Source organism: Lathyrus oleraceus, chromosome 2, assembly GCF_024323335.1.
Source record: "Lathyrus oleraceus cultivar Zhongwan6 chromosome 2, CAAS_Psat_ZW6_1.0, whole genome shotgun sequence".
NCBI classification, from domain to species: Eukaryota; Viridiplantae; Streptophyta; class Magnoliopsida; order Fabales; family Fabaceae; genus Lathyrus; species Lathyrus oleraceus.
Genome location: NC_066580.1, coordinates 323424557 through 323451556, shown reverse-complemented (window position 1 = coordinate 323451556; position 27000 = coordinate 323424557). Strand labels below are relative to the sequence as shown.

Genomic DNA, 27000 nt, shown 5'->3' with positions numbered 1-27000 from the left:
TAAAAATCGAGATTTGACATAAGATCCGAAGGGGAGAATAAGATCGTAAAATATAAAATCGTAATTAAAATCGGAAGATTTTATCCAATTAGATAGGGGATATCAAGGTTGTAAAATATAGAATCGTAACTAAAATCGTAAGATTCTACCAAAATAAAAATAATTATAAAAAGTATATTATATTAGACATAGATATCGAAGTTTTGCAACTCTGGATGTGCATTACTGTAAGATCCCACCGTTGAGTTGGTGTCTTGTTTTTTAGTCTCTGTTGAGCTATTTCACTCCCAAAGAACCACTTTTTACTCTTAAAATACTCAAGTTGACGATCAATTTTATTCACGACATTCATATCTTCTCTCATCATTCTTTCTAAACATGCATACGTCTCTTGCTTCACTTCATTATAAACTTTGAAATTAGATTTGTAATGCAACATTGGATTGACAAAAATAGCATGCAGCATGCAAAGGCTTTGCATGTGCAATTGTTTGTCCCATCTTTTATCAATAATTTTTCATAAAGGTTGGTAAATAAATAATCAAAAGATTAAATTAGTCATAAATAATTATTAATATACTATTTATTTTGAATAAATCAATAGAAGAAAATTTATTAAACTAAATATTTTTTTCTTACTACACTAATTAGTTTGTATTTTCTCTTTTACTTGATCCATTGATTCATAGATATAGCCCATGGTTGGCTTTTCATCATAATCCACCGTACCCAAAGCACCTTTTAGACAAATAATCAAATTCTTCCAAAAGTTTTTGTTTGGTGACTATATTTTCACCCAATTTCCTGTCTTTTGTCTTAACAAATTGACTATCCTTTCATTGATCGAAAGTGAACATCTTATACAACTCTCCCATCTTTTCATTCAAGCAACCCAAACACAAGTAAGGTGTTGCAAAACGATTGATTTCAGGGCTAATCAACTCACCTCCTTCCATATAATGATGCCACAAAGTTATAAGATAAGTCTTAGCATAAATGTAAGTTGTGATCCTTTTACTTGAAGCAATAATCTCTTTAAGCAATAGGTTGTCCAAAAATTCCTAGTTCTCTTTTCCATCAACATTTGTACAACCAACTTATAATTTGCAGCATTGTCCGTTATAATTTGGACAAACGTTTTTTCACCCACTTCCTCTAGAATGCCATCCATCATTTTGAAAATATTATTTGTTGTCTTTGAAATGGAAGAAGGATCAATTGATTTTAAAAAATAAAGTTATCATAGGACTATTTATCAAAAAATCAATGATAGTCTTCCTCTTTTGGTCGGTCCATCCATCAATCATGATTGTATAACCAAACATTTTTCGAACACCTTTATGTTCCACTAATATGCTATTTATATCCTCCACTTTTTTATTTAAATGGTTACCTTGAATGTCATGGTAAGATGGTGGCTTATATCATTTACCAAATTGAGCAATCATATCACACATCTATATAAATTCTTCATCTTTTACAACATTAAAGGAGATAACATTGTTGTAAAAATAAGTTACAACTTGTAGGTCAGTGTCCTCTTTCTCTTTTTTCTTAAAATCATTATTGACAGTTGATTGAGAACTTGCCCCTCTCTTAAAAATATTTGAAACACTCGAAGACTTAAAGTTCTCTTCTTTATGAGGTTGGTTTGCAATTTATGGACAATGTTTCACATTTGTTGACGAACTTCATCCAGAACAGATACACACGATTTGACATTTATATTTGTACAACTTAAAAAACACACCATCAGAATATTCATTATGACAATAGTTGCCCTTAATTCTTTTTGTTCCTTTCACAGCATTATCATATTGTCATCTCGCGTCTTATCTTTGACGATCAGCATTTTTTACAGCATTTTTACTCCCAAAATCTGAACACTTGAATTTGTTGGAGGAGAAGTTGAAGGAGAAGGATGCATACTACTACTATCACCATATCTCCCAAAGCACACAAGTAACCTAAATATTAAAAAAAACATTTTTGTCAATAAATAATTTAAAAAAAAATATATAAATACATAAAAAAATTATCAAAATATAATATATATATATATATATATATATATATATATATATATATATATATATATATATATATATATATATATATATATATATATATATATATATATATATATTAAAAGTAATAGTAAAAAGAAAGTATATGAAAAAATGAAAAAATAAAAATAAAACTAAACAAAAATTATTAAAGTTGATTGTAAAAAATATACCTGTCTAAATCCGGATGTGGATTCTCTCCCATAAATGGATGGTACAGTTAAATCTCAGTCACATAGTAAAAATTTAAAAATATAAAAAATATAATGATGTGAAATTTTAAGGGTGTAGATGTAGACCGCTCTCCCTCCCGTCAAATTCGCACCGCATGAATCCTTTCCCATCTAAATTCATCTTTGGTACTATAGTAAAATCAATTCTAAATAAAGACGAGATGAATAATTGTAGTTAAGTAGTCCTTTCTTATTTGTATTCAATGCATAAAATTGTTCAGAAAACATTTGAACATTCTTTATACGGAAAAATATTATAATTTTTCTAAAATTAAGAAATTATGTTATTTATATTTATTTAATATTTTCTTTTTTTAATTAAAGAATACAATATATTGTATTATTAGGAGAAGATTTGTGCATTCGCAGTACATTCATATCTTAAATCATTAATTAAAAATATCATTATAAATAATGAATGTTTTAGACAATCAATAATCAAAACATGGTATAAGTCGATATACCCATATGACAAAAAGATAAAGAAGACAATCTTGGAATCTTTAATAAGAAAATAACTTGATATCTTATCCTTCTTAACAATAGACTGATAATATACCACAAGAAGTTCATGCTCACATTCAAGTTATGAGACATAAAAATGTAATCAAATGTAATGGGAAACAAAATAACTGAAATTTTTTAATTTTGTAGTTTCATATGATTGAATGTTTACATCTCAAATATAATGCAAAGCACGAAAATATTTGACATGAAACATGTTAAAAAAAATACAATTGTAAATTTAATGATTCAATTGTTATAGAAGGATGTGTTTGGAGCAATACTAGAGTGATGTCACAACCTACAAACATGTTAATTGAAAGAGGCAACAGTTATATTTTAGAGTGATGTAAAATGTAATATTGGAATATATAAAGTATATCTAACCTTAAAAGACCAAAATAAAGAGGGTAGACTCTCAATCTATTTCTCCTTACTAACTCAATCTATTTCTCTTTCAATCTTTCATTTTGTTTACTATCACATTTTTCTTTCTTAATGGATGCAAGGGAATGAGAGGTTTATACTTGCAGTGTTGTTGTGGTTGTAAATTAACTCGAGGTGATTGGACATGGTAATATCTTCAAGGGATAGCTTAATATTTTTTCAAATCAATATTTCAAAATATATATTTATCATTCTTTCTTCGTATTTTTGCAAATTTCAAGTCAAGTTTGTATCTTACATGTTTTTGTATGTTTGATCTATACTCTTTATGAGATTATCGTTGTTAATAATGTTAAAGTTTTAATCTTTTATGGTTTTTCTTGTGTTAAAATTATGCCTATGTGTTTGCTGCATTATGAGATTTGATTTGTACATTAAACCATCAAAACCCAACTGAACACCCGTAGACAAATCCTTCAATTGAGAAATTCTTCTTCCCAAACAGATCGTGATGGGTGTAGATATGTCAACCACGGATATGAATGGATTTGCATTTTTCATCTGAAATCAGTCAGGACAATTGTTTACCCATGCATATATTATTTCTTCACTCCCATAATGAGTGAAATATTTAAAATAAAAGAGGGTCCTAAAATAAATGATCCATTTTAATGTTTAATGTACTTTTTTCAATTTTACCGTCTAATTTCATTCATTACCTGGATCATCAGTAAAAGTATTGGTAGATGTAAATTTGTATCATTATTTTTTTAGTAAGTCTGTAAATTTATATCATTATTCTTTTACTAAGTCAATTACAACAAGCAAGTTGACATCACGTGCAAAGGGTAAAAGCAATAAAAAAAATCGGAAATAAAAACGTAGAAGACGAACTCGAAATGCATAAGGTGAAGGGAAACTTTAAACACAAAAGATGAAGCGAAAACTCGAAACGTATAAGATGAACGACGAAGCCAAATAAGGTTTTGATTCCGATGTATTACAAAACAAAATAGATTTTTCTTTGCCTTCATATGAATCGGGCTTCAAATCGGGTTATATTTCAACTGGGTGATAAAAATGAGAATGGTAAAATTTACCCATAATAGTGTGATTTTGCAAAAAAATCATGTTGGTAGAAATTTTCCCCGTGATTTTCGGTAATTTACTATTTTTCTTGTGACCCAAATAGGCGGTGGAAGGGAGTGAGATTGCAAGATCGTGTGATTCATTGATTTGGATCGCGATTATGATAACATTGGTTATAATAGTCATCTTCTCTTAAAAGACATCTAAACATATATAAATGAGCTTTTTCTCACAAGGAAGTACTCTCTACATCCCATGGGGTGCTTCCACACCATAATAAAAAGTCACAAATGCCCCTAGAATCTGGAGATGCATCTCTAGACGAACCCTTTTTACACACTCATCAGAGCAAATTGGTGAGCCACCCTTATTTTACCAAAATTTAGTCCAAAGATGCATCTCTGTATCCGCATTAGGGTGAGTCTAGATATGCATCTCTGTAACAACCCTTAATTCAAATTCAGTGAGCTTTACGGAGATGCATCTCCAGGATATGCTCTATTAGGTCATACCATAAACAATTGCAGAATGTTGGAAAAACAACACAAATTAACATTCAAATACTTAACCTTACATATATAATCTTTAACATAAATGTAACATTACATTTCATTACAAACGGGCGGTTTAGGACGTCGCAACATCTTTAAAATATCTCCGGTCGATCTTATAATTGTCGCATCCACTTCAATCAGATCCTTTGATGAGTAACGGTAAAATGTACTTCATATAACCTTCAAATGTTCATATGTCTTCAATTCAAGCTTGGGGAACCATGTCTTCCCTTTCGCCGTCAATCAATGGTGAACGATACTCGAACTTGACAACTCTTTAATTTTTTGGATATCGCATAAGAGTATTCAGTTTGGGTTTCAGGTCGACGAGAGGTAGGTCTTCGGAGAACCTAAGTTGAAGTGGGGGGTTTGTGCCAATTAAAAACACAAATGCAAGATGGGGACATGTATTTATTTTGGTGTATTTTGTTTTTTTAAAGAACATGGGATGAGATACCCCATATTTATACAAGTTTTAGATTAATTTGGACCTTAGAAATATTATCCTATCATTAAGGCATATTTCGGATATGCATATGTGTCGTGTATGATTCCATATGCATCGTCAACTCTTGTATAAGCTGATGACAGAAAAATTGGTTGTTCTCCACACCCTTATCGAGCAAACCCAAAATAACTTGATAACCACAATTGTTGTCATCTTCAACATCTACAATCTACTCAATGTATTTGTGCATAAAAACAGGTACCTATTCAATGTGATAATTATTTTTAAGATGGAGGGGGAGATGGTTTGCTAATGCGGGCTCTCTTGAAAATAATTTTTTTAGATTTAGGAGTTGGAGAATCTGAAAAATGTGATTCAACATGTTCAAAATAATAAGGAGATTGTCTCGTAAAATTGTCACTCTCGGTAGGTTTGACCTTTTTATGGGCACCCTTTATTTTAACTAGTTCCGAAAGTGGTTTCAAATTCGTGGTTTTGGGATAGGCAATCTTTTTCAAGTGCTCTTTGATGTGAAATTTCATGTTAACATCAACTTTCATGAATCTCTCTAGGATCACTTCACACTCGATCATGATAGATATATTTGATTTATCATCCTTCATCACACCATCATCATCAAACTGGAGTCTTTTCTAGTGAGTGTAAATCTCATCCATGTGTATCAGTGTGTTGACCTTCATTTTCTTTGCAATTAAACAAGCACATGGAAGATCGTACGTCTTCCTAAGTGTACAACAATATTTAGAGCTATCTGAACCTGTTTTATCTTCTCGCTTGACTTCGTGAAAAATAAAATTCAATCCCGTCCCAAATATGTTTCCAACCAACTGTGAATAAAGGATGTTGTCTTTGAATCGGTATTTTAACACAGTAATGCTCCAACCAAAATATGTTTGTATCTCATTTTGTTAGTTTTAGAGCATTTGGTTCACAACATCTCAATCTCGACAAAAATCACATTTACTGTTTCCCGACCAATTCTTTAGTGTAGCATGGACAGATTCAACTCTGTTAGTTATCGTATTGTCAAAGTGTCTAACCTGATGGCTCCAGGCACAAACAATATTCTCATTTACTTGGTCAAAAATAGTAGTCTCAACATATTTCAAGAAATCTAGATATCTCGCACACACACCCTCCTTAAATGTATTACAGATTCGGCATATAGCTCTATTATGAAAGAATTTATTATATCATTTCAGACGTCCATTATCTTTTCTAACACTACACTAGGTTTGACCATTTTTTCATCTTCTCCCTTTATTTGTTTGGTGCCTACAGTAGATTTTAGTTGACTTCTCACATTGGATTATGTGATACTTACGAAGTAATGCATACGATGTAGGATTTGCAACTGAATTCATCGATGTAGTGTCGTGATCGGTGGCAATTACATTTGGCATGTTTTCTTGATCCTTCGACATAGTCTTGCACATTTCCAAATCCCGGGTAAAATTCTCCTCTTTTTTGGATTCCAAAAATGCAAAACCCACTGAAAAAGTCTTTTTCGTTGAAGTAACACCAACAATTTCCAGAAGTAGGAGTCTCTATACTTGTTGGTCTAATATGTTGAATCAATTATGATCACGGTGGGAAATATGTTTAACAACTTGATGAAATCGTAATGATTCCAAAACATATCTCGAATAATGACTTTATCCTCACAAACTCTATACCTAGAAACATAATGATCTTATTCAAAGCTTCAACAGTTGTTGTATTTCAGATCTTCGACCTCTTACCTCCTTGTTGATTTGGGCACGCACATTGTATACTTGTTTGATATTTGAAACATTTTGAGATCTTTTCCGTTTCAAAGTAGCAAGTATGTTTTTTGGCTCCACTATGTTTAATGTCATGACCTAAATAAGTTCTCTCTCCTCTGAAATAAGGCGACATGCAATGGAATGACTGACTAACTTGTGACACAAGACATGATTATGTATACCATAAACCACATTAAATGTTCATGTATCATCGGCCTTATGGTATCCGCGCAGTTCAAACGGACACTCACATTTTCTCAATTCGGTGTCATCATGTTTCAACTTCCAAATTGGTGGTTGAAATGTGCCACTTCTTTCGCACCTCATTATTACAAATGCTCGCCTTCTATTAGAATCATTGTAAGACCTTTCGATTACAATGTTAAACCCCAATTTATCGGCCTCCATGTAGATCAATTGTAGCATGTGTTCACGAACAATAAACTTTTGTTTATTTGTAAATTGTTCACAAACATCTACCTCGATAATAATTGGTCTAACACTCAATTTAACATCATCGTTCACTTCATCTAGTTTAACACCGTCATTTACTTCATCTGGTTTAACATTCATCCTCACAGTAGTTTTAGGAGACACATTCAGGTGCACCATATCTAATATCGATCATAACAGAAAAACAAATTAAAAACTTAAAGTATCAGGCAAATCCGGAGATGCATCTTCGACATAAAACTTTGTCCAGAGATGCATATCCGGACTCAAACGTTCTTTTTTTAGCTCAAAACCAGATTAATGCAAGGAATGATGAATGAAATTAAATGAACTTTACCTTAAATTTCAATTTCTTGTGTTCCCTTTTGATGTGATAAAATACAAGAATGATGTTTTGATGTTGAAAAATTGATTGAGAATAGAAGAAAGTTTTTTAAGGGTTTTGAGAGTAAAGTTGAGGTTAATCACGAAGAAGAAGAACATGCAAAATGGTGTTTTGTTCAATTTTTCGATTGATATTTTTGGATATGCATCTCCGAAATCGTCACTGAGTTGTTAAATAAATCAGCTCCGAATAATTTCAAAAATCCATCTTCTGAACCTTTTTATTGATCTTTCACTAAAATTTCATGATCTCATTCTGTTATTGGGTTCCTTCATTTTTATTTTATTAACACATTCTGTTTAATCAGTTCGGGAAGGCAAATTCATGTTCATTCAAAAAATTGATTTTAAAAGTTCAATTATTCTCCTTTGATTTTATAAATATATGTTTTTTACTTCATATTTTAAGACTTTTTTTGTTTATATCTATGTATTTGTTGATTTTATGTTGGCCTTTTTTAATATGTGTAGTTGAAACCAAAAGTTAATGCTAGTGCTAATAGACTTCAAAGTGAGATTACTTTGTATCAATATCCATTGAAAATTGTCATGTGGTTGGCATTGCATTTACTTATTTGATTTATAAATAATGGTGAATCGTGGTTTTAAATTGCGACGGCTGTTTTGGTTTACCATAATGCATGTTTAAATTGCGGTTGAGATGTTGTTGTGGTGATCTTAAATTCAGTTGAGGCACTGTGTGTTCACAGGTTCATCATATTGAGTAGATGATATTTGATGTTTAAGTTTAATGTTTGTAATGTTATTGAAGTTTTCATAATACACAGTTGTAAAAGCAGTATCAAATATTGATATAACTGTGAAAGTTTCTGAAGCCAAAAAGGATAGTGGTCTGCGTGGGAAGTTTACGAAGCCAAGAAAGGCAGTGGTTTTGCTTATGGTACACCATGCTGGTGTGGTTTCTTTAATTGCTAATTTGAAATATATATATATTAAAGAAAAAAAGAAAAAGAAACGTTGGTTGTATCGTTTAAGAAAAATATATGAACTTTAGACCGTGTCCCAGTTTTCCAAATGGTTTTTAGATAAAAGAAAATAAGATATGGTATAGTTTCATATTATTTTTTTTGTTAGACTTATATTTAGTGTTTATATAGTTTATTCAAACCATTTACATTTATATAGCATATTCAAACCATTTAAATTGACTCTTTATAGATCGAAGAGAATCTAGAAATAATTGGGATTTAAGCTCATATTCAAAAAACGGGATATTTTCATTTTCAACTAGACTACAACAAATCACACATTATACTTCACTCCACAAAATATCTTCTTTTTTTAATAAATGTCACATAAAGACTGCACCCTTTAAAGGAATCTTAGGTGAACGGATAGTTATTGACTTATCATGAGAACTAGAATTTTATTCTTCCTTCCCTTTACTTTTATTCTAATTCTCTTTCCGAATTGAGCGTCCTCAAAAATTTGACACCACCCATATTATGGCCACAAGCATAGAATAAAAATTGTTAGTTTGAAAAAGATTTTTTACTCACTTGTAGCTAGCTAACTATGATAGCAATATCAATCATAAAAAATACTTTTTCTGAAAGATTTTCCACTCATGGTATTCAAAAAACGGGATATTTTCATTTTCAACTAGACTACAACAAATTACACATTGTACTTCACTCCAGAACCAGAATTTTATTCTTCCTTCCCTTTACTTTTATTCTAATTTTCTCTCCGAATTGAGCGTCCTCAGAAAGTTGACACCACCCATATTATGGCCGCAAGCATAGAATAAAAATTGTTAGTTTGAAAAAGATTTTTTACTCACTTGTAGCTAGCTAACTATGATAGCAATATCAATCATAAAAAAATGTTTTTTCAGAAAGATTTTTCACTAATTTAGAAAATGGGATATTTTCATTTTCAATTAGACTACAACAAACTAGGGGTGGGAAAACGGGCTCGCCCCGCTGGGCATGCCCGTTTTGCCCGCACTTTTGTGCGGGGCGGGCCAAGGATTTAGGCCCTCACCCTCAAATGTGTTCGCCCCGCCCCGTTTTTTTCGCGGGTTTTTGCGGGTTTACATAAATTTTTGTGTTTTTAGGCTTAAATAGTGCAGTGTCCGCGGGCTTTCTCCGCCCCGCCCTCACTTTTTTGCGAGGCGGGTCTAAGTTTTAGGCTCACATCCTCAACTTTGACCGCCCCGCCCTGTCCCATTTTTTTGCGAGCTTTTGCGGGCGGGTCTAAACGGGGCGAGCATGCCCGTTTGTCACCCCTACAACAAACCATACATTGTACTTCACTCCATAAAATATCTTCTTTTTTTAATAAATGTCACATAAAGACTGCACCCTTTAAAGGAATCTTAGGTATACGGATAGTTATTGATTTATCATGAGAACCAGAATTGTATTCTTCCTTCCCTTTACTTTTATTCTAATTATCTCTCCGAATTGAGCGTCCTCAGAAAGTTGACATCACCCATATTATGGCCGCAAGCATAGAATAAAAATTGTTAGTTTGAAAAAGATTTTTTACTCACTTGTAGCTAACTAACTATGATAGCAATATGAATCATAAAAAATGTTTTTTCAGAAAGATTTTCAACTCATGATTTACAAAAAACGGGATATTTTCATTTTCAACTAGACTACAACAAATCACACATTGTACTTCACTCCGCAAAATATCTTTTTTTTTTAATAAATGTCACATAAAGACTGCAACCTTTAAATGAATCTTTGGTGAACGGATAGTTATTGACTTATCATGAGAATTTTATTCTTCCTTCCCTTTACTTTTATTCTAATTCTCTCAAATGAGCGTCCTTAGAAAGTTGCCACCACCCATATTATGGCTTTTACTCACTTGTAGCTTGCTCACTATGATAGCGATATTTTGATTTTCAACTAGACTACAACAAATCACACATTGTACTTTACTCCACAAAATATCTTCTTTTTTTAATAAATACTATCTCCATTTTTTTATTATAAGTCGTTTTGGGAAAATATTTTGTACCATAATATAAGTCGTTTTATAATATCAATTAGTCATTAATGTTATTTTTCCTATTATACCCTTAAATATTTATTATTCTCTCTTCTTTCACTTATATCAATTTATTTTTTCAATATCATTAATGAAAGACAATTTTGTAAAATCCTTCATAATTTCTCTTTTTTATACCACAATTATTACATTTCTTAATACATGTGAAAAGTCAAAAACGACTTATAATAAAAAACGGAAGGAGTACTTCATAAAATATCTTCTTTTTTAATAAATCTTAGATGAACGGATAGTTATCATGAAAACCAGACTTTTATGCTTCCCTCCCTTTACTTTTGTTCTAATTCTCTCTCCGAATTGAGCGTCTTCATAAAATTGACACCACCCATATTATGGCCGCAAGCATAGAATAAAAATTGTTAGTTTGAAAAAGATTTTTTTACTCACTTGTAGCTAGCTAGTTATGATAGCAATATCAATCATAAAAAATGCTTTTTCAGAAAGATTTTCCACTCATGGTATCCTAGTTTCATGATTGGTGTACTAACGTGCAAAATGAATTGGAAATTGCAATGTTACAAGTGAAAAATATGGGCGACAGCTGCTATAAAATTTGAGTACCCTGCTGCTGAAACAATGAAACCAGACCAAAAAATCACAAGGCAAAAAAAATATTTATAATTAACTAAAAAAGGTTTGACAGCTTAATACTGCATCTTGATTGATTCATATTGGAAGGAATTACATCTTCTAATAGAGGACTGTTCTTTTAAAACCAAAACAAAACAGAAAGAAAATAAATAGTCTACGACAGTCATCAACAATTCAAAGTTCTGACTATTCACATGATAAAAATTGCCACCGGATTCTCACAAATAAAGAAAACAGGGGCTTATCAAGATAACTATTTCAATCTTGAAGTAATACAGACTGAAAATGGTACACTATAATGCCGCAATCTTATATTTTAAGGCAGCCAGCTGCATACAAAGTGATGGTTGTAAGAACATAAATCCAGCAGAAAAGGGAAAGTGTGGAACATACAACAACCAACCATTCATGATTTAGACCTCAAAGCAAGCCCTGTCTCCACCTTCTTTATTTCAAAGATAAGCATCCTCCACATTTTGAGAACAAACATTTCAGCTTCTTCATCTAAAATGACCTGAAGACTCTCTAGCATTTGAGATGCTTTCACATGTTCTTGTGTACTGGAAACAATATAGTCTGTCAGAGTATTTTCTTCTTCTCCCAAAAACTCTTTGATTTTCTTTGAAATCCAAGGTCTCATTCTGTCATGTAGTTGATGCTGAAATAATAACACCATATCATCATTAAGTTAAAACATAAAAGTAAAATTGCACTATCTACTTTTAGACTACACGAGCCAACATAATCAAAGCATGTACTAAAAAATGCAGTTTTAACATGGATAATGTTGCAAACATACAGGCTGTTCTTAAAGAATAAAATTCGAAACATATATTTAATTAGACTAAGTTCCTAAGAAAACCCAAATGCATAATACAAACCAACAAGAGATCAAATGATTCTTCGTTTTCTAATCATTAGTTGCAAGTCCCTTTTCTCTACAAACTTCCAATGATTCTTTTGGGGGATCCCATCCCATAACAGTTTCTTAAAGCTAATGAAATGCTTAAATCTTTATCTCGAAAACCTTTCCCAATTACACTAATAGCCCCATAACAGTGATAGGAAATTGGGTATTATGGATGCCCAGGTCCCTCATTGAGTAATATGAGATGCTTGGTGAAGTATTTTAATGCTTTAGTTCTTCCCCCTAGATAGCAAGCAAGCTTCAAGGGAGTGTTACTCCTAGGCAAAAAGCCCAAAAATTTAAATATTATTTTTTTTTGGAACATATCAACAAGACAGCTACTATTTCAGCCACTACACAAAACTGCACCCCTACTGCGTGTGGCGGCCAGGGCCTGATCCGGTACGCCATTGTAGTGCCACTGTAGCAAGCTACTGATTACACTATCAAGACCAAATGATTACTCAATTCAAAATTCATTGATAAAAAATTAAGTACCTTGTCATACACCGCCCAGTCTATTTCATATGAGAACAACTCCTCCTTGGTCTTTGGTATCATATCAATTAACTGTTTTGCGTCCAAGAGCCTCCTGTTATCGTAAGTCTTATTTTTCTCCAACCCATGATCTCGATCCCTGTCACGGTCAGAATTTTTCTCCCTGTGTTCATCTCTGTGGTGAGTGCCGTCTTCATCACTCCTATCCCTGTCCCGGTGGTTAGACTTTTCATGTGAATGCCTACTTCTATCCCTTTCTCCATCCAGCCTCTCTTCCTTGAAATTGGTACTAGATATACGCTTGGCGAATTCTGCAGCTGCAGCCAAATTGGGTGGTGTTGGCCCAGAAGCAGTAGGTTCAACAGCCTGCAATTCCTCTGTTGAGTAATCAATTGGAACCAAAGGCCTCAATTTTTTATCCTTGTGTGCATCATCATCTTCATCCTCATGGAAAACAGAAGGGACGGTTGTTCTTTTTCCAGATCCAACCAAACCAAATCCCAACTTCTTCATAGGAGCATTTCCACTAGACTGTGTATCACTTGTGGCTACTGATGCCATGGCTGATTCATCATTGATAGTATTTAGTACATTACCATCACCTGTCACATAAAGCATGAACCACATTAATAATGAGAAAGAGAAACAAAGAAAGAGAAAAGCAAAGATTAGGAGTAATTACAAAAATCACCAATATGATCTTCATGACTATAATCAGCTACAGTATCTTGTACAGTAATAACATTCTTTATTTCACTAGTAATTTCTCTGGTAGTCATAGTTTCATCCCCACCATTTACAATTTGCTCTGTCAACAGCTTCAATGCATCTCTCTGTCGCTTCAGTTGTTGATCCTCGTCATTCCTCTTCTTGGCCTCAGCAATTTCCTCCTCTTCTTTTTGTCTGTCGGCCAGGTCATCTTCCTTTTCTCGCAGCCTCTTCTTTCTCTTCTCCTCTATCGCATTTCTGCGCCACCTTTTCCTAGAATCCCCATCATCATCCTCTTCATCATAAAGTATTTCCTTTCTTCGTTTGCGTTCCCTGTCCTTCTCCTTCTCCTTTTCATATTGACGTTCTTTCTCTTTCTCTCTTTCCCTATACTCCCAATCCTTCAAATATACTTCAAACTGACGCTCAACCTCCTCAATCCTTCGTTTTTGTTCCCTCTCTTTCCGAATACGTTCCCGCTCAGCTTCTCTTTCATATCTCTCAAGTTCTCTTTCCTTTTCTCGTTTCAGCTCCCTTTCTCGGTCTCTCTCCCTGCTTTTCCTGTCATGCCTTCTGTCGGGGGTTTCAGGTCTATCATGTTCACTTGTGGGCTTATTATCACCATTTGCATCTCTCTCATTTTTATCTTCAGCTGCTTCTGCAGAATTTGAAAAGCAAAACAGAGGAATAATAAAAAAAATTAAAAAGGAAAAAAAAACTATTCTGCTGATTAGATATTGACCCTGCTGTGAACCATTCAACTGATGATAAATATAGCAACCGAAGTGTTTTCCCTTACCACTCTTCTTTGTGTCCACATCAGAGTCACCTTCTCTTGTTTTAGTAGGTTGTTCGGAAAATGAATCCACAGAACCATCACGAATTGGCGGCGGAGGTGGTGGAGGCAAAGGTCTTGTCTTCAACCTCTCCTCTATCATTGTCTTGATCTTTTCTAAAGTGTCTCGATCAGCTTCCCTATCTTCATCCGTAACAATCCCAAAAGTTGCCACATCATGGGATTTCTTTTTCACTGAAACATTACCCTCTTCCTTATTTGAGAGATCCGGATCAGGCTTTGCATCCTCATTTACATCAGAAGGTTTTGCAACTTCATCTTTTTCAGCTTCTGCTGCCTGAGTTTCCTTTTCCTTTGAACTCTCCGTTTTTTTCTGTACATACCGCTCCAGATAGTTTCTCATAGCTTCATCTACATTGATCTGTCAGCAAAATATTGAAGATAAATGGCTAAAAGCCTTAAATACAAAACCAATGAAAGGAAAATATTTGTGCCAAAAGTTATTAGTATGAGAAAGCTCTGCTTCATTCAAAGAAATTTAATACACTTTTTACTAGCACAATTGTTTATGCATTTACAAATGTCCAAAATGATCTGAAAGTTCAAAATCATGTACAACCCCCACCACATGAAGAAAACTATTAAGTCAAGAACATAAGCCAAGTACCAACTCTGCATAAAATTAATTGAACAAATATAAGCAAGCTAAGAAAACTTACTTTATGCAATCAAATTGTTTTTAAAAAACTCCAATTATGATTAAGAAATATTTCATCCTTTCCTCTAAGCCATGTTCCAAATATTTGAGATAAAGTGAACACATTATAAGATGCCAAATCTTTAAAATCCCTGTATAACAGAGGAACTTGAGTTGAAGCTTTTCATCAAACTACAAATTGTTGTCACTCCCAAAAACTAATTTACGTGTAGAAAAGTATAAGTCAGTGTTAGAAGATATAAGAAAAGCCTGCATGTGTCTTAATGTATTTTACCATCTTAGATTATCTAAAGAATTAATTTTACTAGTTTAAAATATTCTAGACTATCTCTCAAAGATTAGTTTCAATATTCCTTTGCTACTATCATGATTTGTTTTCCAATTTAATTAGTTGTATTAGTATATAAATATGGGTTAGTGCTTAGCCTTTTTGTATAAAACAATAATCAGTCAGTCATAATAAAAACATGTTCATAATTCACAGTTTTTGTTCTTTCTTTTCACTCTTGATGTAATGTCAAATGGATGCAAAGAAACAATCAAATGAACATGGATGAATAGCAATCTTTTTGTTTACACATCAATTGCGAACTTAATTTTCAAGAAATGCAATCAAATTAATTTCAAATTCATTCAAATAAATCAGATCCTTGACTACAGGTATAGTTGTTTCCAAAAGCAAAATGTCATGTTCAAACCATTAACCTCACAATATAATAAAAAAGTAGAGTTATATGCTGTGTAACATCAAATACAAATAAAAAGTAGTGGGAGATGAAGACATACCATTAGTTCTTGCCCATCAATGTTCAATTTGGTAAGGAGACGTAAAGCACGGAGAACCCCTTCAGCAGTATCAAACTCATAAAACCCAAAACTTTTAGGAGTCCCACTTGATAAATCCTGAGGTCTTTTCCAGCTCTTGATATTCCCACATAACTTTAAAAAATAAAACAGAATAAGAACACTATAAATATACCAAAACATTCAAAGATACCGATTGTCCAGTAGTTAAGATAAGATGCTAAAAGGACAATAAATAGATATACCCTACTCCCTCCCAACTCCCTAGAGAAAATATCAAACTTAGAAATTTACTTTAAGCAGAGAAAGCATGAACTCGTTTTCCACAGTTGGTGCAATCTTGCCAATGTAAACGGTGGTATGTTGCTTCTCAGCCGGAGTAACACTAGGAAGAACCACAGGTCTGACAATAGGAGGAATAACAGGGCGAATTAAAGGGATCCCTGCAACAGGTGGCCGTGAAACTGGAAGCACGTTGATTGTTCCAGGAAGGCGTGGAGGATATACAGGACGAACCATAGTTCCATATGGAGGTGGATAACGAGGAATTCCTGTACATGGCAAAAAACATCTATGCAAATATATTAGAGCAGATCATGAGCGAGTGTACACATAAACAAATAAAATATATACAACACTAAAGATATAGACAGAAAAAATAACGTGACGAACAATGGAATGCGATTACCACACATCAAAAGCATAATAGAGATGGCAGCACAGCTAATAATCACCAGCTGAAATGACAACCTGAAGAAACAATAAAAAATACTATCGAGTTTGAAATTCATGGATGTCCAGAAAAGTGCTTACCTTTGTCTGACAACTTGAAACATAGCAGGCTTCTCAAACCATCTCATCCACCAATGGAAAATAGTAACTTTCATAATCTCATACACACTTAGTTTACTAAGAAGGAAATTCTAGTTGAATTACAAGTTCTTTTCTAAATTAAGGAGCCATGTTGCAGCATAAAAAATGGAATGAAACTTCAATTAAGAGAAATAATTGAAAAGACTGCAATACCTCATGACAAAAGGCCAACGTGCATTCAGTTGCTAACATGGTCGGCTTCTGGAATTCATAAAGCCATTCAAGGGAAAGTAGTACCCTTATAACTAGCAGAAAGTGGCCTACTAAAATGAGCACGACACAACCATACATTATGTAGATCGACAAAAGAACAACCTGTTTTTTATTTATTTGAATTAACTTTCCACTATCAAGATCACTCTGTGTAAGCTTCGTTTCCAAATCATGATTTTAGTAAAAGACAATCAATAAACTAGGCAAATATATGCATACCAAAAAATGAGTTGTAGAAGGGAGGGGTGTGTCTTTAACCAATATGAAGCCTTCCAACTTTTTGTCATCGTATTCAATAAGACACTGTAGGAGAGAATTGAGAAATAACCCCGTCATCGATACCCCTTATCTAACCATCAATAACTTTTTTCTAAATCTATCCTAACACATCCAAATTGAATCCCCTCGCCGTTACATAAACAAAACAATAGCTATCAATCTATCAATGCTGAAGAGGTCTTTTTTTAGAAGATACTAAACACACTCGACAACAAATCTTCACAAAAATCACAGCACCAATGCAAATATATAATCAAGTATCAGAGAAGCATTATACACAGGCAGACACAAAAACAATGAAATGAAACATGATTGAACGAATGACCCACCTGCAGGGTTTAGAGGGCCTTGTGGATGCATGGCGTAACCGTTTGGGATAGGAGCATAGTGACGTACTGCAGGGTTAGTCCCAGGAACCTGATATGACATCATTGGTTGCATCTGCGGCATCGGAACCGGCATGGACGAGCCGGGCACGCCGGGAGGTGGATTAGGGTTTTGGTAGACACCGGCGGGATTGGGCAACGGAGTGAACTGCGGCACTTGAACACCAAGCGGACGGAAGGACGGCGCTGACGGAGGGAGAACTCCGGGAATTTGTGGCGGGGCTCCGGTTGCATATGATAAAGCTGGAGGCGGAGGAAGTGACGGTGCAATTGGTATGGGTGGATTGGAATTAGGGTTTGTGGAGAGGGGCGTGGAAGAGGGTGTTGTAGATTGCGATTGTGATGATTGGGGAGGTAGATCGGGTTGGTTGGGAACGGGGTTGGGAGATGGAGGTTGGGAATTGTGGTGAGGATTGGGTTCTAGGGTTGCGGGAGAAGAGGATGAATCCGCCATTGAAGAGAAAGGAATGAGTCTCTGAAAAGTGAATGAGTTTTGAAGAGGGTTACGAATTGCTACCTCCTTTCCAAATTATAACAAAAATTAAAATTAAATTATATATCATCCAAATTATAATAAAAATAAGGTGAAAACTTCGATATCCTTCCATTTAATTGAATACGTATACTCTCAATCAATTAAAATGTTACGGTTTTTTTTTTAAATTAATTTAAACTCTATCGCAATTTACAGTAGCAACCGATATCCAACTTAAATTTATAGGTAACTAAGAATTTTACTTAAAAGTTAAATTACATATCATTTTATCAAAGGATATATTTTAAAATTACTTTAATTTAACCATTTATCTATTTTTTTTTATGTGCATACGTTTAAAAATATAAAGAGATTTTTTTATATTTTTTTATTTTAATTTAAAATAAATATTAAATAAAAAAACATATGCAAACCATCATATCATCATTAGTAAAAAGAAATTGAAGTTTCAAATAAAAATTTAAAAATAGATAATTAAAAAAAATAGATTACATCAAAACTTTATATAGGTAAAAATTATATATGACATGATATACTAATGATTTTTTTATTAAACTGATAATTGTAAAATTATTTTACACATTTAGTGCATTTCTATTAAACTTTTATAATATTAACTATTTAATAAGATTTTTTGATTAAAAAGGTATTTTCAAAAATATTTTTTAAAATACTTGCCTAAATAATTTTAATTTTTTTATCTTACACTTAATTAATTGAATTGTTTATACTACATAGTTCACTTAACTAATCATTCAAATTGTTCAATTTTTTTGTCAAGTGCAGTTTAATTTTAAGATACGGTAGTGTATTTTAGCACACCTCTAAATATTACTATTTCTCCATATTTTTATTAAAGTATTTCGTCCTTACATGTCTCGTGTTTAATGGAATATATATATATATATATATATATATATATATATATATATATATATATATATATATATATATATATATATATATATATATCATGTCCCAAAATTTATCATACCCTTTACAATGACCACTTAGGTCAATAACCTTAATCATATGTGTTACGCCGTGAAAATTACAGAGTCGTCACCGGATTTTATTCATTCTAAAGGAGAGAAAAAAATAGCGATAAAACCCCAAAAGAGAATGGTCACGCAACCAAGAGCGGATTCGAAAGTCGGTTATTCAAGGAGAAGGTATTAGCACCCCTCACCTCCATCATACTCGATGGGAACCACTTATGTGTATTAATGCGTATGGATATTGTTTATTTGTATGTTACTTGCTATCAATGAAATGAGATGAGAGAATAAGATGGGGAGGGAATAAGTTTTAAATTAGTGTGCTCGCCAAGGATTTGGGCTCTTATGCCCACGTCTCCTCATACGTGCAATGAGGAAATTAGAGCTTCGTAGTTCCGCTCACAAACGAAGTATGTGTTTGGTTGTTTTTACTGAACAGTGTTGACGTTCGCGTGCTGCTGTTCACTTATTTGTATACTTGAGTGTGGGAGCGGAAAGTATTTGCTTGTTTGCGGTAAAATGGATGCGCTTAAATCACACTCTAGCAGTTAAACATTACTTGCTCACACATGGAGGTTTAAGCGTTGTTCACGGTAGAACGTAAGTAACACGTCCTTTTTGAAAGGTTTGAAGAATTTCACTAAGGCAAAAGATTATTTGATTTGTTGGGATTGATTTTAGTACGGAGACGAGCATCAGACCTTTGGCAAGATACAGTCAATAGTCTGAAAGCTCAGGAGTTAATAGGATAATGTTATCCTAACCACTCTTTTTCATCCAAAGAGATTTGAATTACGAAAAAGGTTTGACAAGTCTAATCATTGGAACTTAGAGGGAGACAAGTATCTGACCCTTAATTAAGTACGACCAACAATCATAATACTTAGGAGTCGAAAGGACAATGATATCATAACTACCATTTTCCTCCCTCGCGGCACCTAGATCTAACTTGTTTGAATCATTAGATATTTTAAGGAGTGAGTTAATTGTCGAGTCCGCAAGCTAGGTACGGCCGACAACCCCAACTACTTGAATGTTGTGTACAAGCACGTACACCCCATATTTGCATTCCGTTTGTTATGTAAATGTTTTGAAAAATGCACTTGACGTTGGATCAAGTGTTTGAGTTTATTGTGAAAAATGTGTGAAGAATGGAGGAGAGATATAGAATGAGGTTGAGAAGAGAATGGGGAAGAGATATGGATCATGGAATGGATGGGAGATACTTGACGTTGGATCAAGTACTCGCGTTGTAGTGATGTGAATTTGATTTGGAAAATGACTTAACGTTGGATCAAGTACCTTTTATTTCTTTTGAAATGCTTTGTTTAATCGTTTGTTTTTATCTTTTTAGTTAGCATGTATGATGAACTAATAAAAGAATAAACCTAGACTATTATACTTTCATGGGGTGGGGGGACATGTGACCCACTATGGGGGATGGAACCATACATCACAAATGGGAAATGGGAAGGGATTAAATAAAATATAAACCATGTATCATACCTAAAACATACAAGCGGCATGATACTCTCACGCAATACAAGTCAATTAAATTAATTAAAGGCATGGAATAGGTTGGAGTATACTTGAATCTTAAAGTCACATGTGGACACAAACATGAATCCAAGTGAGTTAGTGTGCATTAACAAGTGGATTAAAATGAATATTAAATGCTAAAACAAATGGATAAAATGCAATATGACATGATAAAATGATGAGATGATATAGTGATCATGGTGAAAATAATGGGCATCTAAGCATATCACATTAGATTGAGATATCATTTTCAATTTAAATCTAATAACCACAATCAAAATATAGACAATTAAAATGGAATTTCAACCATGAACAAGACATATACATTGTACATGGGTCAAGTTAGCAAAACAATTTTAACCTCTAAACATGCATGGTAATTGAATCAAAATATAAAATTAAAGATCAAAAATCAACAATCAAAGATTAATCATATTTTCCTTTTTTTAAGGCATTTTCCAAAGTTTAAAAGACAATTAAAATTTACACGTCTTAATTCTAAATCTAATCTAATTAACAATTAACATATTTTATTATTTCTAAACATGCTAACAAGGCAATTAAAATCATATTATGGTAAAAGAATTAAAATCAAGATAGCAAAAAAAAAGCAAGAATTAAAATCAAGACAAAAAAATGAAGAATAACAACAAAAACAATAAAACAAAAGAACTGGGACAGGGGGTTTTAGGACTGGAAATGGGGTGTGGTAGCAATTTGGCGCCTGGGCCTTAGGGGTGAAGGCCCGTTGGGAATCAGTCATTGGCATAGGGCGCAATGCAATTTGGGATGATGATGAGTATGATGGATTGGGCCCAACTGAGATGGCCCAAAGCCAAACAAGGCAATGAATTAGCATGTGAGTGAATTTAGCAATGCTCAAATGACTCAGCAATGCACTGGAATTTAAGCATGTGATAACTGATTTAAATTGAATTTAAACTGCAACTGAAAAAGTAACGCGCCAGCTCCACATAATCAGCTCAGTCAGATGGCCACCGTTGACCACCGCGTCGGAGGCCGCCTCTGGCGGCGGTGAAACGTTAAAACGTGAATCAGAACCACCACCAGAACTGTGTTAATGCGCTGAGCTCAAATCCATGGCCAATTTTTTTAGACTCATACCCTAAGCCTCTAACTGAAACGCAAATGACGAAGAACCCTAATTACTTAAAGATAAATTAAATGACTCACACGAGGAATCAAAGCCTAAAAGGTAGGTGCTTTAATTTCTCCCTCCTCATTCTACATCATGGTATAAAGAAAGTGAATAAAAGCGAGGATTTTGAAGGTACCTCTTCGGAGAAGATGAACTGAAAGTGACTTCGATAAGTTCTTTTACTTCCTTTTTATCTCCTCTTTTTCTTCCCTTTTTGCTTCTCTTCTTCTGGATTTGTGATGCTTGTTGTTGTTATGAGATTTTATATTAGGGATGATCTCAAGGCATTGAGAGTGATTGAAAGATTGTGTAAGGTCTAGCTCAATTCTTAGAGCTTCTAATGTTAAAGCTCTACAACTATGGTGATGAGCGTGTAGTGAGGGTGAGGAAGGTGAGAGTGTTGAATCTAAGTTGAATATGGTAAAATAAGAGTTGATCAATGTTTAGGTAGGTAATAATTCCAGCCTTTAATGATTAGGGAATGATATCATTTATAGGTGGTTGAACTCCTTGAGATTTATGAGAATCAATTAGAATTCAGTTGCTGAAAAATTAATGGATTCGAGAGTGATAGTTAGTTATGCCTAGGGGTGGGTGAAGCCAGTTAGAATTCAGTTAGAATTTTGTGAATTCGAGGCATGTTAATTATGATTTTTATGGATCCCAAGGTAGTCAACTGGCAGTTTATTATAGTTAGTTAGCAAGTGCAATTAGTTTGATGAATAATGTTTGTTAGACTCAATTCACCATTGCTTTGCTAGATTTATGAAGTTGTTCTACTATTGTTTGCTGAATTGCATAACTTGTTGTTGTCATGAGTATTGTAGGAATTTGTTGTTGATGTATGTTAACTCTTGTGTCTGATGACTTGTTGCCTGATGTTTGATGATATGCATTACTGCTTGATTTGTTTGCTCTACCTTGAGTTTGTTGCAGGATAATAGGGAATAATGTGTTGCTCATGTTCTACAGACTTTGCTAGGCTTATACATGACTTAAGAGAATTGCTACAGTTGTAGTTATGCATGATGGTTTGCTAGCAAGACTTGGCTTTGTTTTTCATTGCTTCTAGATTTAGTTGTGCAGGTTTTTGTAAGGTTTAAGTCTCATTTGTTGCACACTATAAGGGAGTTGATGTAGAACTTTGGTTTGCCATTGTAAGGTAATTTTCAATGTGTTGCAAGGTTCATGAGGTTTATATTGGATTGCATATGTTGCAGGTGGTGTGTGACTATATAACTGATGCTTGTTCTGGTGTGCAAGTCTACTCGGTATGGTTTGTTTTGCAATCCATGAACTTGGTAGGATGTCTGTGAGTATATTGGGCAGGCATGGTTTCTTCAGCTACAAGGTCATGGTTTGGTGCAACAGGTTTATGGACATTGCATTATTGTTGACTGCATTGCTTCATGGTTCATCGGGTATGGATCATGGTATGCATTGCTTGGCCTTGATGTGCATGTACACAATTCTGACTTTGTTTTTATTTATTGCCATGGTTTTCACTAGTGCGATTCTGACTTTATAATGTTGAGTTTCTTGGTCATGGTTTGATGCCTCTCTTGTAGGTCATATGCACATGTAGGTTGGTTGAACAAGGCAATATGTCATCAAAGTTGGAATTTTGGAGCAACATGTATAAATGGCAAATCAAAGGATCATGGTGGATTTTGAATGATCATGGAAGAAGTTTAGGGTTTTAGGATGGGAATTTAGGGTTTTAAGGGTTTGGATTGACTTTGGTCAAAGTTGATCAAAAAGTCAATTGTTGACCAAAGTCAATATTTGGTCAAAGATTATTTTTTTTTGTTTTTCATGTATGAACATTTGTATGATTATGTAATGAATGGAGGTTGATATATTTTTGAATGAAATTGATTGTTTTTGAATTGGTCTTATACATGAACATGATACTTGAATGAACTTGAATTTTCTATGATGAACTTGAACGTGTATGACTTGAATTAACTATGATCATGACCTGGACAAAAGTTAATCAAAAAACCCACAAATGAAACATGAAAGAATGACACAAACACATTTGAGTGAAACATGGAAGAATGGCACAAAAACATTTGCACGAAACATGAAAGAATGGTATAGACTAGGCTATGACCAAACACCAAGCAATGACAATGGCATGAAGTTGCATTGATCAGATGAAATGGGCCCCAAACAAAGCATGATTTTGGGCTAGATATGAGGGTAACCCAAATGAAAGACCATGGATGAAAGTTGATAAAGATAGTGGGACCAAGACCTTGACCTCAAACCAATGAACATAGGCAAACACAAGATGCACATATGGGAGCCTAAAATCAATGAGATAAAAACTAAGAGACCAATGTGAATGTTCATGCACAAAAGGTTATTGAATGAACCTTGACCAAGCAAGAGAAACACACACCAATGACATGAAGGATAATCATATGGAATTAGGGTTAGGAAGCCATATAAAGAGTGTGAGGCACAATTAGGGTTTATGGAGTCATAATCAGGTGAGGACCCCCAAATCAGGGTTTTACTTCATTAAGAAGCTATAGTTGAATCATCAACGATAACCACATGCACAAGAAAAAAGAGCCACCTCCAATTAGGATTTGATTGTTGAGCCACCTCAAGTTGCAGAGAAACCCTAGTTTCCACTAGGTGCAAGCACAAAGCTTTAAATCTAAGATATATGTCCTTTTGTGTTAGACCATGGTTATGCATGTGAAATGAATGACCATAAGGATATGCATATGAGTAGGGTAAACTTTGGGGTATGACAACTGCAATTATTTAATCTTCTCAAACTTAAATGTATGGACAACGACTTCCGAACATTCAAGGTATGAGGGGATTAAATACTAAAATATCAACAAAAAAAAGCTCACGTGGAACAAATGAAATATGAAGATAAGTCACGAAGAAATTTATCCCTGGGATATGGGATGAACAAATGGGATTTTGTGCAAGGATGTTGCTGGGGATTGAAAAGTTAACTACGGGAAACGGGTGATTATCAAATGTTAGATATGCATGACATATGCAATATGCTAATTCAGTATGATTTACCTTTTTCTTTACAAGATTTCTCTTTTTTCTTTTTTACTAACAATCTCTCTGGCAAGCAATGAAAGAATTTTTCCATTGGGGGATATAAAAGATGGTTGCAAGATGGTTTGCCAGGTGAAACCTGGACTTTGAGGTAAGCTAGGGGAGAAAAAGGATGAACCCATCATGCATTGGGCTTTCAGAGGGGATTTTTTGTTTTTGTGTCTGTAAAGGAGGGGGTGACAAACACAGTTCGACTCTATTGGGTAGAAAGGCTAAGTAAGAAGCTTAGGCTTGATGGATATAATTGGGTAAATACGATTAAGATTCGGGCTCAATTGATAATGAGAATAAAGGGTAAAGGGGCCAAACACAATTGAGATTTGGGCTCACACTGGGTAAAATGGGTAGAGGGCCAGATACAATCGAGATTCGGGCTAAAGTTGAGCAGTATATTCCAAAATTAACCTTATTGGAAGAGGATATGGATGCCAAATGCAAAGATTCAGGATGAAGCTGCAGACAGTGTTCCAAAATTAACCTTATTGAAGCAGGGTAGAAATGTCAAATACAAAGATTTTGGCTAAAGCTGGAGAGAGTTCCGAAATTAACCTTATCGAAACAGGATAGGGATAGACGGGCTAAGCACATCTGGGGTTTAGGCCGAAGCTAAATAGGGGATTCCAAAGTTAACAGTATTGGAATAGGGTAGAAATGTCAAATGCAAAGATCTAGGCTAAAATTGGGGACGAAGTTCCAAAATTAACCTTATTGGAACAGGGTAGAGATGCCAAATGCAAATATTCAGGCTAAAACTGGGGGTGGAGTTCCAAAATTGACCTTATTGGAACAGGTAGGCGTAGACAGGCTAAACACAATTGGGGTTTTGCTGAAGCTGGATAGGGAATTCTAAAATTAACTTTATTGGAATAGGTAGGGAAGAAAGGCTAGACACGACTGGGATTTAGGCTAGAGTTGGATATGGGATTCCAAAATTAACCTTGTTGGAATAGGTAGGAAGAGATGCTAAATGCAAAGACCTGGGCTAATGATGTTGATGGGATTTCGAAGTTAACCTTATCAAAATAAGATCTGATAGAAAGGCTAAACACAATAGGGGTTTAGGCTAAAGTTGGATAATGAATAATGAATAGTGAATAGTGAATAGTGAATATGAGATTCGGATTCTGCGGGGAATAAGGGCTAAGCACGAAGGCTCGGGCTTAAACTGCTAGGGAGGAAATGCTAAACACGTGGGCTTATGCTTAGTGTTAAAGATGAAGGGCCAAACACAACTGTGATTTTGGGCTTTTGCTGGAGAACTAACAGAAATTAAGGTTTATTTTTTTGGGAGGAAAGGTCAAATATAACATGATTTTGGCTAAAGGCAGAGGTAGGGTACTAAACAACGATTCAAATTTTGCATAAGATTTGTCAAACATGAGGGTTCGGGCTTAGGAAATATGGGAGGTAAAACAACGGTTAGCAACCTGCTGGAAAAGAAGGGCTAAATACTAAGCTTAGGCTTAAAGATGGTATGACGAAAACAACGGTTTAAGCTCACTAGGTATGATGGGATAAGCAACAAGGTTTGGGCTTGCTGGGGAGAAAGTGAACGTTAAACACCAGGTTCAGACTCACATGGAAAAACTGGTCAAACAAAGTTTGGATTTACAAAGACTCACAAGAAGGTCTATCAATGTTTATGTTTGACAGTGCCGGGAAAAGGTGAAGAGGGGCTAAGACGGAGCTTAGGCTTAAGCTGGTTATAATGGAATGTTGCCAACGTAAATGGATTTTAGGGATAGGGAAAAGGTTTAGCCAATGGAACTAGGCTTTGGGTATGTTTAGTGACTATACTAGGGATAAGAGAAAGGTTTAGCCAACGAAATTGGGCTTTGGGTAGGTTTGTCAGACATGAACTGAACTATGAGGGGATACATAAGTTTTGCCAATAAGATTGGGCTCAAGAAAGGTTTTTCCAACGGGGTTGGGCTTTAGATTAGGTTTGCCAATAGAATTGGGCTTGGAGGGAGATTTTCCAGG

At 34.2% G+C, this 27000-nt stretch overlaps 1 protein-coding gene across 7 annotated transcripts; it reads right to left on the bottom strand.

Moving 5' to 3' along the window:
- Positions 1–11588: 11588 nt before the first annotated feature.
- Positions 11589–18293, bottom strand: LOC127119334 (RNA-binding motif protein 25). Of its 7 annotated transcripts, XM_051049552.1 has the most exons (8): positions 17670–17894; positions 17281–17364; positions 16270–17163; positions 15958–16110; positions 14457–14874; positions 13632–14315; positions 12950–13551; positions 11589–12202 (listed from the first exon to the last, which is right to left on the bottom strand). In XM_051049552.1, the coding sequence occupies exons 3-8, from the start codon at positions 16492–16494 to the stop codon at positions 11951–11953; spliced, it is 2334 nt and encodes a 777-aa protein (XP_050905509.1). In that variant the 5' UTR covers positions 16495–17163; positions 17281–17364; positions 17670–17894; the 3' UTR covers positions 11589–11950. The 7 variants fall into 7 exon arrangements, with proteins under 7 accessions (XP_050905509.1, XP_050905506.1, XP_050905507.1 ...); XM_051049549.1 differs by lacking the exon at positions 17281–17364 and having other exon boundaries at positions 16270–16526; positions 17670–18293; XM_051049550.1 differs by lacking the exon at positions 17281–17364 and having other exon boundaries at positions 13641–14315; positions 16270–16526; positions 17670–18293.
- Positions 18294–27000: the final 8707 nt, after the last annotated feature.

Excerpts from the sequence above, each read along its gene's own strand:
- LOC127119334 (XM_051049549.1), bottom strand. The coding sequence starts at position 18,180 with ATGGCGGATTCATCCTCTTCTCCCGCAACCCTAGAACCCAATCCTCAC. Across the intron at positions 13,552-13,631 it reads AGATCATATTGGTGATTTTT|GTGATGGTAATGTACTAAAT; the intron begins GTAATTACTCCT and ends TTTATGTGACAG. Across the intron at positions 12,203-12,949 it reads ACTGGGCGGTGTATGACAAG|CATCAACTACATGACAGAAT; the intron begins GTACTTAATTTT and ends TTATTATTTCAG.